The sequence below is a fragment of the Acomys russatus genome, chromosome 28 (assembly GCF_903995435.1).
Source record: "Acomys russatus chromosome 28, mAcoRus1.1, whole genome shotgun sequence".
NCBI lineage: Eukaryota > Metazoa > Chordata > Mammalia > Rodentia > Muridae > Acomys > Acomys russatus.
Genome location: NC_067164.1, coordinates 12,914,941 through 12,929,479, shown reverse-complemented (window position 1 = coordinate 12,929,479; position 14,539 = coordinate 12,914,941). Strand labels below are relative to the sequence as shown.

Genomic DNA, 14,539 nt, shown 5'->3' with positions numbered 1-14,539 from the left:
TTTCAGGCAAACAACATAAGTAGCAAACATCTTACAGAAATGACATATTTTCTTTTCTTTTTTCTTAGAGCATCCACTATTCATAAAAAGCAAGGCCAGAACATGCTGGAAATCTTACAAGACTGTTTTGAAGAACAAAGTAAGGCTTCATTGTTAGATGGTCTTTCACACTTGGTATAGATGAAAACAAATTTAACACTAATGTTAAATGTAGCAGATATATGCTAGCATTTAAACATATAGAATAATTTCTTTATAACTTCGAGTATACATAAGCAATCCTTGTTACTTTTTGTATATTGAGGAGAATATTGATATAGGCACAGTGATGTGTCATCTTTGATTCATATTAGATTTCTATAATCTGGAACTCCATAGATCCATACCTTCCACAAAAGAAAATATTTTCCTAATATGAAAATTTAAAATCATAAATGCTCTGAAATCCAGAAGTTTGTATATGAATATTACTACAAATGGAAAATTCTGTGAAACTTTATGCAGTCTTTGTAAAGTGCATGTGAAATGTAAATAAACTTTGTGTTTAAACTCAAAAAATGTCTTACGGTGCATATGTAACTATTCCAAAAGTTGGAAAAAACATGAAATTAGATACTTACAGATCCAAGCATTTCTATAAAGGAGAAAGCATAATGGAAATAAGTGTTGAGTTTGCAGTAATTTTAGTAGTTTACATTTGTTTTTTGCAAAGTGATAAATTACTGCAAGAAACCTTCTGAGGCTGAGCAGACTCGGTGAGTGGAGAGATGGTAGATGGCGTGTTTCATGTCATCTCCCGAGAGTGCAGGTTGGACCATTGGTCGTCAGTGTAGCAGTGCTCAGAGATGAGAGCTCCGAGGTTAGATGGTAAGGCTTCTTTTGTCCTCATGAGTGCATTTATGCTGTGTCAGTTCTGCCTCTTGCTCACTTTGGATAAAATACTCGTTCTACGTATGAAATCTCTGTTCTTTTTAAATCACGCAGTTTCCTGTATTCATTTTGCAAATCTGAGTATGAAGCCCAGAGTGTTGTGATTGTTAGGCAAGCACTGTGTCACAGGGCTACATCCCTAGTTCAGTCTCAGGTATTCTGTTAGCATAAAAAGTAAGATAGTAGAAAACATGTCTTCATTATAGACTGAAAAGTACTGACAATTTTCAGAAATTTTGTTTGCTTTTCTGTTTCTGATGTTTGTAGGAATATTGTATTGATGTCTTTATTTCTTTTGGCTAATAGTGTTTTGTAGAGTCACCTGACAGTTCTTCACAGGTCAAATAAGTTGTATTCTACTTTGCCCAGCTTGTTTTTTTTTTTTTTTTTTTTTTTTTTTTCTTCTTCATATGTTATAAGTCTTGTCAATCATTTTTATTACAGACTCTACAGAGACATTTCTTCATTCAACACCTAAAGAGAAAGACAATTGTAGTCAGTCAACAGGCAGAGAGGTAAGTCAAACAGGAGGACTGAGGTAGGGCTGATGCTTCAGTGAATGGCCTTTTAAACAGTGTCCTTATGGACATTTTAGTTGTCTTATTTAAAGACAATCTTGCTTCTATTGAATTTTGTAAAACTTAGAGGTATTATAACATTTTGGTTTGCTATTTCTAGTGTTTGAAATTGGGAACTACAAGTATAAAATTATAGCAATCGTTTTCATTTTTTCTAAAGTAATACTTCGAGTTTTAGGGAAATGGTAACTTTAAAGTGCCTTCATTAGTGTGACAGGACTACCAATTTGGTCTTTTTTGAAAAGGAAGTGAAGCTTTGTCAGTCATTTTTTACAATTGTTACGAGTCTCATTTTTTAATTTATATGTATATGTATTTTTTCTCCTCTAAAAGATATTTCAAAATAGTAGAGATTTTCTATGTCTTAAGGTTTTTGTCCAGATGGAGACTTTCTAAGCCACCAGGTTAGCTGAGGCCCTCATGTAAGAAACCTACTTTAGGAATGAAGTAGATTTAGGTAGCTCAGTGGCTGCTCTTCCCAGAGGATCTAAGTTAAATCTCAGTACCTGTGTTGGCTCCCAGCTGCTTAACTCAAGCTCCAGGGAATCTGACACCCTCTTTTGGCCTCCATATTATCAGCACACAGAGTCACAGATACACATGTAAGTAAACATAAAATCTTAAATTTTTTTGGTTATTTTTAATTATGTGTGTGTGTGTGTATGTATGTATGTATGTATGTATGTATGTATGTATGTATGTATGTGAGTTCAGGTGCCTGAAGAGGCCAGAAATACTGGTTCTGTTGGAGCTGGAGTTACAGGAAGTTGTGTCATCTGACAAAGGCACCTGAGACTCAATCCTGGGTCCTTTAGAAAAGTAGTGCGTGCTCTTAACTGCTGAGCCATCTTTCCAGCCCAATACAATAAACTTTAACAAGAAATGTAATTTGTTCATTTGAACTAAAAACTGAGTTTTATTACAAGTATGCATGTAGGGCAGGTAGCCAGGTTCCTAAATGGAGAGGACAGCAATCTGCAGACATCCGCGTGCAGGCTCCTGTGCAAGGAACTGTGAATCTCAGGTCGGATAAATAGTACACATATACATACACACACTCACGCTCATCACTCAGTAGACCATCGGTAAGGGCAATCACGTATTGTCCTCAGGAAAGCCTTTTGAAACTAGGTCTCTTTTATTATGTTTATTATGATGGGCATCCCCTGTTCATCAAACATAATCCCAGAAGGAAACAAAATGTGTGCTCACTAAAAATCATGTTTTGTAAACATATTTAAGGCAGGCTGCCACAGGGTTCAACCTCACCACTTGTTGAAAAGGAAGTTAGAAAAACAGGTTTGTAGATTCTTGGTAAAGGCTAGCCCTTTAAATGATTAGATATGCCACGTTTTCTTACAGAGACTGAATCCCTAAGAATTGCATTGTTACATATTTTCTTTTACTTTTTCCCCTTACATGTGCAGTGGTGTTTGCCTGCATTTATGTCTGCATGAGGTGTTAGACCTTCTAGAACTAGAGTTACTGACAGGTGTGAGCTGCCTTGTAGATGCTGGGAATTGAACCTGGGTCCTCTGGAAGAGCAGCCAGTGCTCTTAATCACTGAGCCATCTCTCTCCAGCCTCTCTTTTACCTGTTATAAACTTTACCTCAATGACTTCAGTATGTATTTTTATGAACTTGTTTTTTTAATATAATCATTTGTGTTAACACTGGTCTTGTAACTGTTAGATATATTATACAATGTTCCATAATTTATTCTGTCTGTTCAGTAGTTCTTTAGTATACCAGCTGCTTTGTTGTTTAAAAATCTCCCCCCCCTTACCCAATTTTAAAAGCATCTATCTAATCAGTAGATCAAATGTATCTCTTCTGTGGTCAGCGCCAGGCATCACATTCAAAATCAGTTCCAGTTTCTTCAAGGAGGAAAGAAGCTTCTCGGCAAGTTTCTGCAGAGCCCAGTGGAGCTCCTGGTGGATCAGGTTGGTAGCATACTCATGGCAGTTGAGAATTGAGTGACAAAGGTGGTACGCACATGGTGCCAGGTGGCAAGATCAGAGTCAGACTAGGCATAGTTAATTGTGGTCAGGGTTTATTTTTTTCTCCCCTTCTCTTCTTGCTATTTCTTTTATTTTGTGATAAGTGCTGTGCTGGGACCTTAAAAATTTTTTTTTTTTTTTGGCCTGGAGAGATGACTCAGTGGTTGAGAGTGCTGCCTTCTCTTCCAAAGGTCCTGAGTTTAATTCCCAGCAACCACATGGTGGTTCACAACCATCTGTAATGTGATCTGATGCTCTCTTCTGGCGTGCAGGTGTACATGCAGGCAGAGCACTATATACATAATAATAAATAAATAAATCTTTAAAAAATTTTTTTTCGTTATCTTTGTTTCAAATTAGAGGAGTTCTATTTGAGCTAATAGACTCAAAGATATAAATGAAAAAATTAATCATGGCTTTCATCATTTTGTTGTAGGAACTCTTAAACCTTTCCATACCTTCACTGGTGCTCATACACTTAAAGAGTATAAGCATGTGTGTGACATGGTTGCCCTTTTGTGTTACATATGTTTGTAGCTAACCCCTAGACTGTGGGTTTAAAAGTGTAAATAGATAAATTTTTATTTATTATTGTTTGTGTGTGCATGTGAGCACTCTGATTGCAGGCCATGCATGCATATGGAGGTCAGAGGATTACTTTGTGGAGTTGGGTTATTTCCTTTCACATTCACATGAGTTCCAGGGATTGAATCCAGGTTGTCAGGCTTGCTTCGTAAGTGCCTTTAGTCACAGAGCCATCTTGCCAGTCATGAAATAACAACAACAACAACAATGATTTTGAGATAGCATCTTACTGTATAGCTCTGAACTCACTGTGGAGATCAGGTTGGCCTTTAACTCAGGATAAGTTGGCCTCTTCTTCCTAAGTCCTGGGATTAAAGATGTGTACTACCATGGTACCTGAGATTATATTTTAACCATGTGACTCTCAGCTGTGAGTTGCTTAGTTTCCTGGTTTGATTAAAGCCTTTTTTTTGTTTTTTGTTTTTCCCCTAGTAATAAATACACAAAATAAGATAGTGATTTTATTATCTTTTGGGGAGCATACTTCATTTGAAATGGATTTCATATATAAAGCGATTCAATGTTTCATCTTTGTCAGCTATATTCATTTATTAATCTTTCTGTTCTGAATTTATTACTTTTGTATATTGAATTTCAGTTAAATTTAATACACTTTTGAACTTTGACCTCATTTATTTTTTACTATGTCAACATAGTGTTATAGTCTAGGTTTATAGTATGAATGAGTAAAGCCAATATTTTCATTTGTTTGCCTAGCATTCACAAAATTTTCTTTTAACGTCCAGTTTTATTCAGTCCCTGAAAACTTAAAACTCTAACTTAATGGGCTTTATCTAGTAATTTTTTGAGAATCATCATTTTTGTTTCTGTCCTATTTATCTATCTATCTATCTATCTATCTATCTATCTATCTATCTACCTATCTATCCACAATATATGTGTGTGTGTGTGTGTGTGTGTGTATGTATATGTATATATACACACACACACATATATGCTAAAGTTTGCTAAAAGATGCTCTGCCACTAGCCACTACAGGCAGAATAGAGCCACTGTGGCCCATGTTAAGGAGGAAGGGTAGGAGTTTTCCTTTAGGTCTGTGTTCTTACTGAGAGAATGTGAATTTGTTCTTTGCTTTTTGTAGCGTTGGTTCTGGGTTACAGACCTCTCTGGTGCCAGGTGGGAGATCAACAGAAAACTCAAGAGAGCACATTGCAAATTGTTAAGTCTTCAGTTTTCTAGGTAGTTTCCCTTCTTCTCTCAGGCTTCAGAGCTCTGTTGTTGGTTGATGGCTAGTTCGTAAAAAACTCAGTTGCATTAAGAGGGAGAAGGGGGGGAGGGAGGGGGAATGGTCTCTCAGCACTAAATAAAAAGCCCTTTTTTGTTATGTTTAATTTTTTAAATCTTTGCATCTTAGAGCAGTGATTTAATATGTTAATAGAACAATGAGTTAATAGTTGTTTGACTTTAACATTTGAAGACTGAAGGTGATTTTATATAAGTGTGTATGTATATTCTTTATATGTTTATGTGTATAGATACGTGTATGCACATGTGTACTTACATACATGTTGTATGTATGTCTGTATATGTGAGTGTGCTCATCTATCCACGTTAGCTTACTTGCTGTTAGCCTAAACGTAGGAGAATCTCATAATTTCTCTCACTTCATTATTTTAGCTGTGTACAAATGTACTTTACATTTCAAGACTTTGGGCATGAAGTTTGAAGTTTCTGTTTGTGTTTGAGGATTTCTGTATTTTCATAACTTCAGATAGTATGGACCAGGTACATGATTGAACTCATTAATTTGGCAAATCAGAACTCTCAATGTACTTAGGTATTTTAATTATAGGCTTTTGAATCTAAACTTCATGAGCCATGTGTCTTCTGAAAGCTTCTAATTAAGTTACGGTTGATGTTTAAAAGTGCATTTGATTTAAATACTGTTTTAAACTACTGAGAACTATCATCATATAATTTTCTTTTAGTTCAGGCTAATGAAGTTCATCCCAAGATTCTGGCTACTGATGTTATTTCTAAAGGTACACCTGTTTCAAACAAAGTGTCAAATGAAGAAACCAGTGGTCACCACAGTGCTCCTGAGCATGCATTTTACTTATCTGTTGGCTCCCCTGTGGTTCTTTTGGATGCAGAAGCGTCTGTGTTACAGAATACTGTTTCATCAGTTGGCCAAAAAAGAGTGGCTTCTGTCTTAAGAAATTCAGTAGAGATCCAAACTTCAAATACAGACATTTCTCTTAAAACTCGGAAAAGGTAATTTTTATTTAAGTAATAATACTTATGCTTATTTTTATCCTTATATTACAAATGTTAATTTAGCCTTTTATGTAGGTTTGAAACAAGGGATTAAGAAACAATATAAGAAAAACCAATGCAAAAAAAAAAAAAAAGAAAGAAAGAAAAAAGAAAAACCAATGCCTTTTGCTTAGCTTTAGTTTTTAATTAGTAATAAGGAAAACATTAAAGTGTACTCAGAGAATTTTTGAGGTTATCTTTCCTATAGTCTATAAAAAACTGTTTTCCTTGTGGGGCTGGTGAGATGGTTTAACAAATTTAAGGTCCTTGGTGTGCAAGTCTGATAACCTGAGTCCATCTCTAGAAACCAAATAAAGATGGAAAGAGAGATCTGAGTGCACAGACTTGTTCTCTAATGTCCATGTGCACGTTGCAGCAGGCACACCCTTACAGATCATACGTGCACACACACAGCAATGACACAGTTTCCTCTGTGACATCTAAATTTTTTGGAATTTCTTTTGTTTAATTCACTTTAAAGAATTATCTTACAAAATAGTAATATTTATTAACATACACACACACACATACATATATAATGTATTGTACATTGCTCATGTTCTATCTACCCCATCATCTTTAACTTGAAAGAAACAGTTTATATTTCCTAGGTATCACTGTGCTTCTACAACAGCTGAGTGTGAGTGAGTTATAAAACTAGTTCCATTTCTTGGAGCTTTCCTTTATGCTGTTAGGATGGGGGTAAAAAAGGTTATTTAAGATACTTTGTTCCTTGGAGACCTTTGTAATGAATATAATTTCCCTTATGGAGAATTTGGCTTACGTTTTTAACCTTTCAGGTTAAACTTTGAAGATAAAGTTACTTTGGGCAAAGCAGACAAAGGAACCAAGGTCTTAGAAGTAGAGGACCACATATCAGGACAAGAAGGGACGTCCTCAGAAACATCTCAGAAAAGAGGGGACGATATGACCTATGAAATTCAACCACAATCTAAAAAGAGTTTTTCAGAATTGTTTTCAGAAACTGTCAAGAAGAAGACCAAATCCAGGTAGAGTTATTATGAAACTGTCCTTTTGGACGTTTCTTCTGTCTCATTCTATGAACTATATCTGGGGGTTCCTAATGTTATTTAATATAGAATTCTTGTTGTAAATTTTTATGAGAATTTTTTACAATGTAATTTGATCATTTTTCACCCTCATTTGATCTTTTATTTATACAGCATTCCAAAGTCTTCCCAGTTTTACACTCCTGTTTGGTTCCTTTCCCATGCAGCTCTGTGGCCTCCTTTTTCCTAACACTGCGAAGTCTATTTTGTGCTGCTCACATATTCTTGGATGTATGACCTTGTGCTGGAGCATGGTTGACTTTTAAGCCTACATTCTTAGAATAACCAATCTCCCTGTGCCAGCAGCTATCAGTTGTCAGTAGCTCCGTGGTTAGGGGTGGGACTTTGTGCCCACTTCGGCTGGCATGAGTTTGCACCGATCTTGTGTATGCTGTCACAACCACGATGAGTTCATATGTACAGCTGCTGTGTTATGTCTGGAAGACACTTTCTTTGTAGGTCATCTGTTGCCTTTGGTTCCTTGATTTTTTTTTTTTTTTTTTTTTTTTTTTTTTGATCATTTGAGAGGAAGGAATGTAGTACAGATATCCCATTTAGGCCTGGACACGCCACAGTCTTTAATTCTCTGTACTGGTACCATTTGTAGGTCACTTTTTTTCTACTACAAATACTGGCTTCTCTGATGAAAGTTGAGAGATGCACTGATGTATGGGCATCATGAGAATCCAACAGGACTCAGTTTAATACTGTGCCCATTAGAGAATGAGAGTAGCAGGCTGTCACCTGGTGCTGATGACGTGTGTAGATGCAGGTTCTTGGCCCTCAAAAGTGCTGCTAGGCATGAGTTTCATCCTATGGAGTGGGAGCAAAATCCAATTAGAAAGTGCTTGTATACTTGTATGATATTCATGCCACGATTGTACCAGTGAGCCTGTCTTGAGGCCAGTCATTATTGTAACGTAAAGGATTCATAGGTGGCTAGGATTGCTGATTACTGTTCTCTTCTGGTAGTGTCCATAGCATATTCCAGGACTGTGAAGGCTAGCCTGTAGGGACGAAGCTTCCAGTAAGTACTAGCTTGATCTCTCACATTTTATGACTCAGATATATGGTGTCTTCAACAATAGATCTTAATATCAAGTTAACCAACAGCAATGACAGTAGTCTATAATGTTCAAGAGCCTAGCGAACTAAGTGACAAACAGTTCCATAAAGAAGCAAACCATTCGGTAACTCTGAATCACATAAATTGAGTCTTGAGTCAGTCTCTCTCTCTCTCTCCACCCTCCCGCCTCCCCACCCCCCGTGTGTATGTGTGTGTCTATGTGTCTATGTGTATGATAGCCATTGAATATGCCAAAAACTCGTACTGAACAATTTCTGAGTTGCAAGAGGATTTTTGTATTTTTGTACCTGTCATTTATACCGTTGTCCCCAAGTTGAACAAAACACACAAAATGCTGTTTGAGCTTTCTTAATGGCTGAATATTAAATTGCTCATGTGTGCCACATCATTGTGCATTCATCAGTTGGTGGGCGTCTAGGATGTTCCATTTCCTCACTGTTGGGAATTGAGGGGTTTCACTTCAAGTAGCACAACATGATGTCACTGGCTGTTCCTCTTAATCATCTGAAAACCAACAAAGTAGGACCACAGCACTGCGCCCAGCTGCGATACGCAGCGTCATTGACTATGGATGAGCAGGTATCTCTGTAGTAGGATGAGAGTCCTTTGGCCATATACTCAAGGGTGGTATGGTTGAATTATTTCATAGACCTAATTCTAGCTATTTAAGGAATCACCACCCTGATGTCCATAGTAGCTATATTAATTTGTACTCTCACTAGTAGTGAGTGAGTGAACACTCACATTTTCCCACACTCATGCCAATATTTGGTGTCTTTTTTTTTTTTTTTTTAAAGTCTTTCTGGATAAAAAGGCATTCTGGATAAAATCTCAGAGTTTTAATATGTGTTTCTCTGATGGCTAAAGATATCCTAGAATAAAATTTAATGTGTTCTATATACTTAAAATACTTGAGTCACTCAATAATGTACATATAAGTAATCTCAGGCTTGGCTACACCTAGAATTAAAAGACCTAGGGTTGAGAACTAGTCTTTCTTTGTTGGAAGAAATCAAATGTCTTTCACTATTCTTAGTGTTTATTTCTTCCAGTCTATCATTGCTTCTATTATGAATAAAAATAAGTAGTTTTTCTTAAAAGTTTAAAACAGGAGTGTATATACTATAGTCTGGGCATTTACTCCCCTTTTTGATTTTTGCATATCTCACTGAATTGTATGGTTTGCTTAAGACTGGTATAGAAAACAACAGTGAAAAATGAATCTATCTGATTAAAATCCTTTGACTAATTTAATCCTAGTCTTAGTTTTTCCACTGTGTCACTATAAATGATACAACTTCTGCTCTAGTTAGAGGTTCTTCTGCTCTGTTAAAGACCTTGATCCAAAGGAACATGAGGAGGAAAGTTTATTTTGGCTTACAACTCTCAGGTTTTACTCTGGCACTGAGGGAGGTTAGGGCAGGAACTCATGGCAGGACCTTGGAGGCAAGAGCTGGAGCAGAGGCCATGGGAAGTGCTGCTTACTGGGTTGCTTCCTGTGGCTTGCTCAGCCTGCTTAAACCATCTAGGATTGAGTGCCTAGGGGTGGCACTGCCAGCAATGGGCTGGGCCCTCCCATGTCAGTCACTTATTAAGGAAATGCTCCATAGGCTTGCTAATCATTTTTTCAATTGTGTTTCCCTATTGGAAAACAGTAGTTTATGTCAAGTTGACAATCAAAAATAAAACATAAAACAAACATCAACAGGGATAAGTACTGAATGGGTAAATTGCCTGACATACAAACATTTGTCCTTTTATGAATATTTTAACAAATATTGCCAGATAATAAGCTGTTATTAGAGTTAAAACTATTTTGTAACTCTGTGTATATGCAAGTTTGTTAATGTTTCTTTAGTAAAGTAAATTTAGGGTTAAGGATGTAGGGAAAGAGGGCTGTGTAGGTTAGTATTTAACCTCATGAAAATAGATTGTATGACATTGTCTGTTTGGTGATAAGAATCAGCTTTTCCTCGTTTTGTAGCATCATATTTCTTGTGCCTGTGGTAACCTAGTCAATTCTGAGTCGTTATTGTAATATTGAACTATGTGTGAAGATAAGCTTGAGATTTGGAGCTAAAAATCAAATTTTGTATATTATAGTTCATGTATTATGGTGCTATTGTGAATGGAGATCTGTCAGATATAAAAAAGACGAGAAACCATTCAAGATCAGTTATGTTATTGATCTCAAATTATTAGATATGGTGATTTGTTATATTTAATAATGTATGTTTACCATATAAAGAAATACAGATATCTGTACAAATAGTTTAATTAAACATAGATATGGCATGTATTTTCTATTGTAAGTAAATACATTTGGGCTATAATTATACAGTTCTGAATTTTAAGGTTTTGGAATGTATATTAATGTGGGGCATCACAGTAAATGCCCAGCTTTAAATTTCTATGATCTTCTTAGTATCGTGAAATGGAGGGAAGATTAAGAGAAAATTGAGTAGATGTGAGAACTGTTCTTTTAGTAGATAAGTAATTTGTTTCCTTTATAGAATACTTTATTCACTAAACAACCATGAAACTTCAGTTACTTTAGTTGTTAAAATGATGTTTTATCTCAGTTTAATTGTTAGGCACACAGCGGCAATTCCACCTCTTTCATCTCTTGCAAATGACGTGAAATTGTTAGAAGATGAATTCATTATTGATGAGTCAGAAAGAAGTTTTGCAAGTCATCCGTGGGTGACGATACCAAGTAAAGGCAGACATCTGAGAAACCATGGGCCATCTCCTGAAAACATTGCAACTCTTCAAAATAAGAAGTCAAAGGAGAAACCTCGTAGCGTATCAGCTAAGACTTTGATAAATGACACACAGTCTCCTAAGACTCCCTCCATAGAGAAATCCCAGCTCTCTGTTGAAGAAAACCTGAGAACTAGTTGTACAAATGAGTTGGAAAATGACTGTAGATCTACAGAAAGTAAAATGCATTCTGAGAATGCCAAAAACCCATCTCAAACCCAAAGGACTATGAAACAGAAGCAGAAAAGAGTGGCTAAGTGTAAAGTAGTTGAAGAACAGCTTAATATGGGACAGGATACTAATGAAAGTACAAATATGTCAAATATTGGCAAAGACAAGTTACAAATAAATTCAAAAAGAAGTATGGAAGACTGTGATGAGGTGACAAATGAGCCTGTTCGCAAGAAACGTGTGCCAGCTGCTGGTAAGTGTTTATATTAACTCAGAGCATGAGTGTTCTTGTATCATTTTGTAGTGGTCGCTATTTGGGAGGGTAGGCAGAGTAAAGCTGCTCACAAAGATTCACAGGCTGTTTTGGGGTACTTTTTGGGAATCTCTGTAAGTGCAGTTCAGTGGAAACTCACTTCATTTTTTTTTTTTAAGTTCCTAATACAGAAACATTGTTACAAATTACCACACACTTGGTAGCTTAAAAAACATACCTAATTTTCAAAAAAAAATCTTGTATATAGTTCTTTAGGTCAGAAGTTTTGCAGGACTGAAACAAAGATCTTAAGATTTTGTGTAGCCGAACTCTGGTGCCTCATATTTGACCATGTCCCCTGGAGGGGGAGACCTGGTGGCACTCAGAGGAAGGATAGCAGGTTACCAAGGAGAGACTTGATACGCTATGAGCATATACAGGGGGAGAAAATCCCCCTCAGGGGAGTAAGGAGAAAATGGGAGGGAGGGAAGAATGGGAGGATACAAGGGATGGGATAACCATTGAGATGTAACAAGAATAAATTAATAAAAAATTAAAAAAAAAAAAAGATTTTGTGTAGCTCTATTCCTTCTGGTGTGACTGTGAGAGGTCTGCTCCTTGCCTTTTCTGCCCTTTCTTGCTACCCATAATCCTAGACAGATAGATGGTCCTTGTCCGCCATCAAAGCTAACAGTGCCTAGTTTCTTCTGCCACTAATTTTTTGTTTTTCCTGCTGTTCTCTCTGATCACAAGTTTTAAGGATACATAGATTGCGCCAGAGGAGTTAATCCAAAGTAACCTCATTTCAAGGTTTATAATTTAGTCATATTCAATTTTCTCTCCCAAAAGTAGATTTCAAAACAATTAAAGTGAAAGGCAGTAATTTCTTGTCTTTTTTTTTTTTTTTTTTTGAGTAGTGGTAAGTAAAAGGAAACAATGTATTGTTTTTCAAAAGACAACCAGAATAAGGATAGTTCAGTACTTGCCTTTCAGCTAGAATGGCCTGAGTTTGATCCCCAAAACCCAGGTTGAAAAATTATAACTGGGAGGGGGGGAGGGAGGCTGTTGTTTCATGCATTTGTAATACTAGTATGAGGGAGGGAGAGATAGGAAGGTCCCTGAAGCTTGATGGTCAGCCAGTATAGCCTAAGTGGTGAGTTATAGGCAGTAGCTTTCTAAATAAAAACAAACAAACAAATACGAAGATGAAATGGCATTTAAACTTGTCCTCTGGTGTGCATGCGTGTGCACCTGTATGCATGTGCCTGCATGCACATATACATATAAACACTTAGATTATGACAAGTAAAATGAAATGTTTACATTTAATTGACAGAAAATCACAGATCTGATTGAAAATATGGCTTTTTAAAGAGATAGAGGTGAAAGTAGCACATGGGATAAATGTAAGATGTTTCTGTAATTGAATTTTATTTATTTGAAAATCTCTTGTGAACATCTAAAAACTGATATTTTGAATGGTTTTTATTTTTTATATTAGAAAACAAGAAAAAAAAGAATAGCACTCAAAAAGATAGGGAAAAATCTGGAAAGAAATGTTTTTCCAATAAGTCCAAGAACAAAATTGTTCCTGAAGAAGTGACTTTGCCTGCCAGAAGAAGTGGTAGGATTTCTCAGCATCCACCTGACTGGTGGGTGGTAAAACCAGAGACGGGTGAGTGTTTTTATTAAATCTTCTTTATTGAAATGGATCTAGAGTCATTCTCTATGGGGTAATGATAGATGTTTAAAGAACAGGTGACGATGAAGACCATAACGGGATGGCAACGATGGACAGGTAGAATTGAGTGCTATTTACGCAGATATCTGTTATGGGTAGATAGGCTCCTGCAAAGAAAGGTGATAAACAGAAAAATTTGGAATTACAGGAACCACTCAGATACTAAGGATGATATCTTTCTGTTGCTGTGATAAAATACTCTGACAAAAAAGAGAGAAAAGATTTATTTTGGCTTACAGTTGTAGAGGAGTTAACTCCTTATATTGCATCCACACATAGGAAGCCAAGAACAATGAATGCATGCTGCTACTCAAACCCTCTTCTCCACCTGTATCATCCAGGATACAAGATGGCAGCCAAGGAATGGTGCCACTCACATGGGTGTGGGTGGGTCTTCTCACTTTAGTTAACACAATCAAGATAGCCTGTGGTAGGCATGCCCAGACCCACCTCCTAGGGGAGCTTCAGATACTGTTAAGTTGACAGCATTGACCATTATACATGGTCAGGCGAGGAATGGACAGAGCCAGAGAAAAGATTGTTTAAAGAATTTTTTGATGGATTTAAAAACTCTAGTACATGTCTTGTAAATGCAGTTGAAAAAAATTAAAACTTTGTTATGTGGAAACAAATCTAACTCATGAAATTGGTATGTATATTTAATATGTAAATATAATAATGTTGGTAATTCAGTGAGCCAGATCTTTGAATAAACATGCTAATTTAAAGTTGTTATCAAATCTTTCAGGCTCTGTTGATAGAAATTCTTCAAAAGAAAACGAATCCTCAGTGGTATATCACAATAGAAAAAAGAGAGATGAGAAAAATCACTTATCTAAAAATGTTGGGAAAAAATCTGTTCCACCAAAAAGACGAAAGACAGGCAGCAGCTCAAGAGTACAGAAGTCTTTAAATGTGAAGGGTTCTGGAAGAAGGGTTAGTGGCCGCAATGGAATCTCTAGTTCCCAGAGTGAGCCATTGGAAAGCAACAAGGCGAAGCCAACGCAGAAGAGTCTTGATGTTTCTGGGTAATTTTTGTTGTGTTTAGCTGTCTCTTACTTTAATATTTAGCTGTCTTTGG

General features: G+C 36.4%; 1 protein-coding gene across 1 annotated transcript in view; it reads left to right on the top strand.

The window, feature by feature from the left end:
- The window catches only part of Cenpc (centromere protein C), a 43,189-nt gene that overhangs the window by 5,572 nt on the left and 23,078 nt on the right, over positions 1–14,539 (top strand). The window contains exons 3-10 of the mRNA XM_051170214.1: positions 69–160; positions 1,375–1,445; positions 3,352–3,451; positions 6,046–6,331; positions 7,174–7,383; positions 11,113–11,717; positions 13,219–13,392; positions 14,207–14,486. Of these exons, the coding sequence (XP_051026171.1) occupies positions 69–160; positions 1,375–1,445; positions 3,352–3,451; positions 6,046–6,331; positions 7,174–7,383; positions 11,113–11,717; positions 13,219–13,392; positions 14,207–14,486 (1,818 nt within the window). The remainder of the gene's footprint in view (positions 1–68; positions 161–1,374; positions 1,446–3,351; positions 3,452–6,045; positions 6,332–7,173; positions 7,384–11,112; positions 11,718–13,218; positions 13,393–14,206; positions 14,487–14,539) is intronic.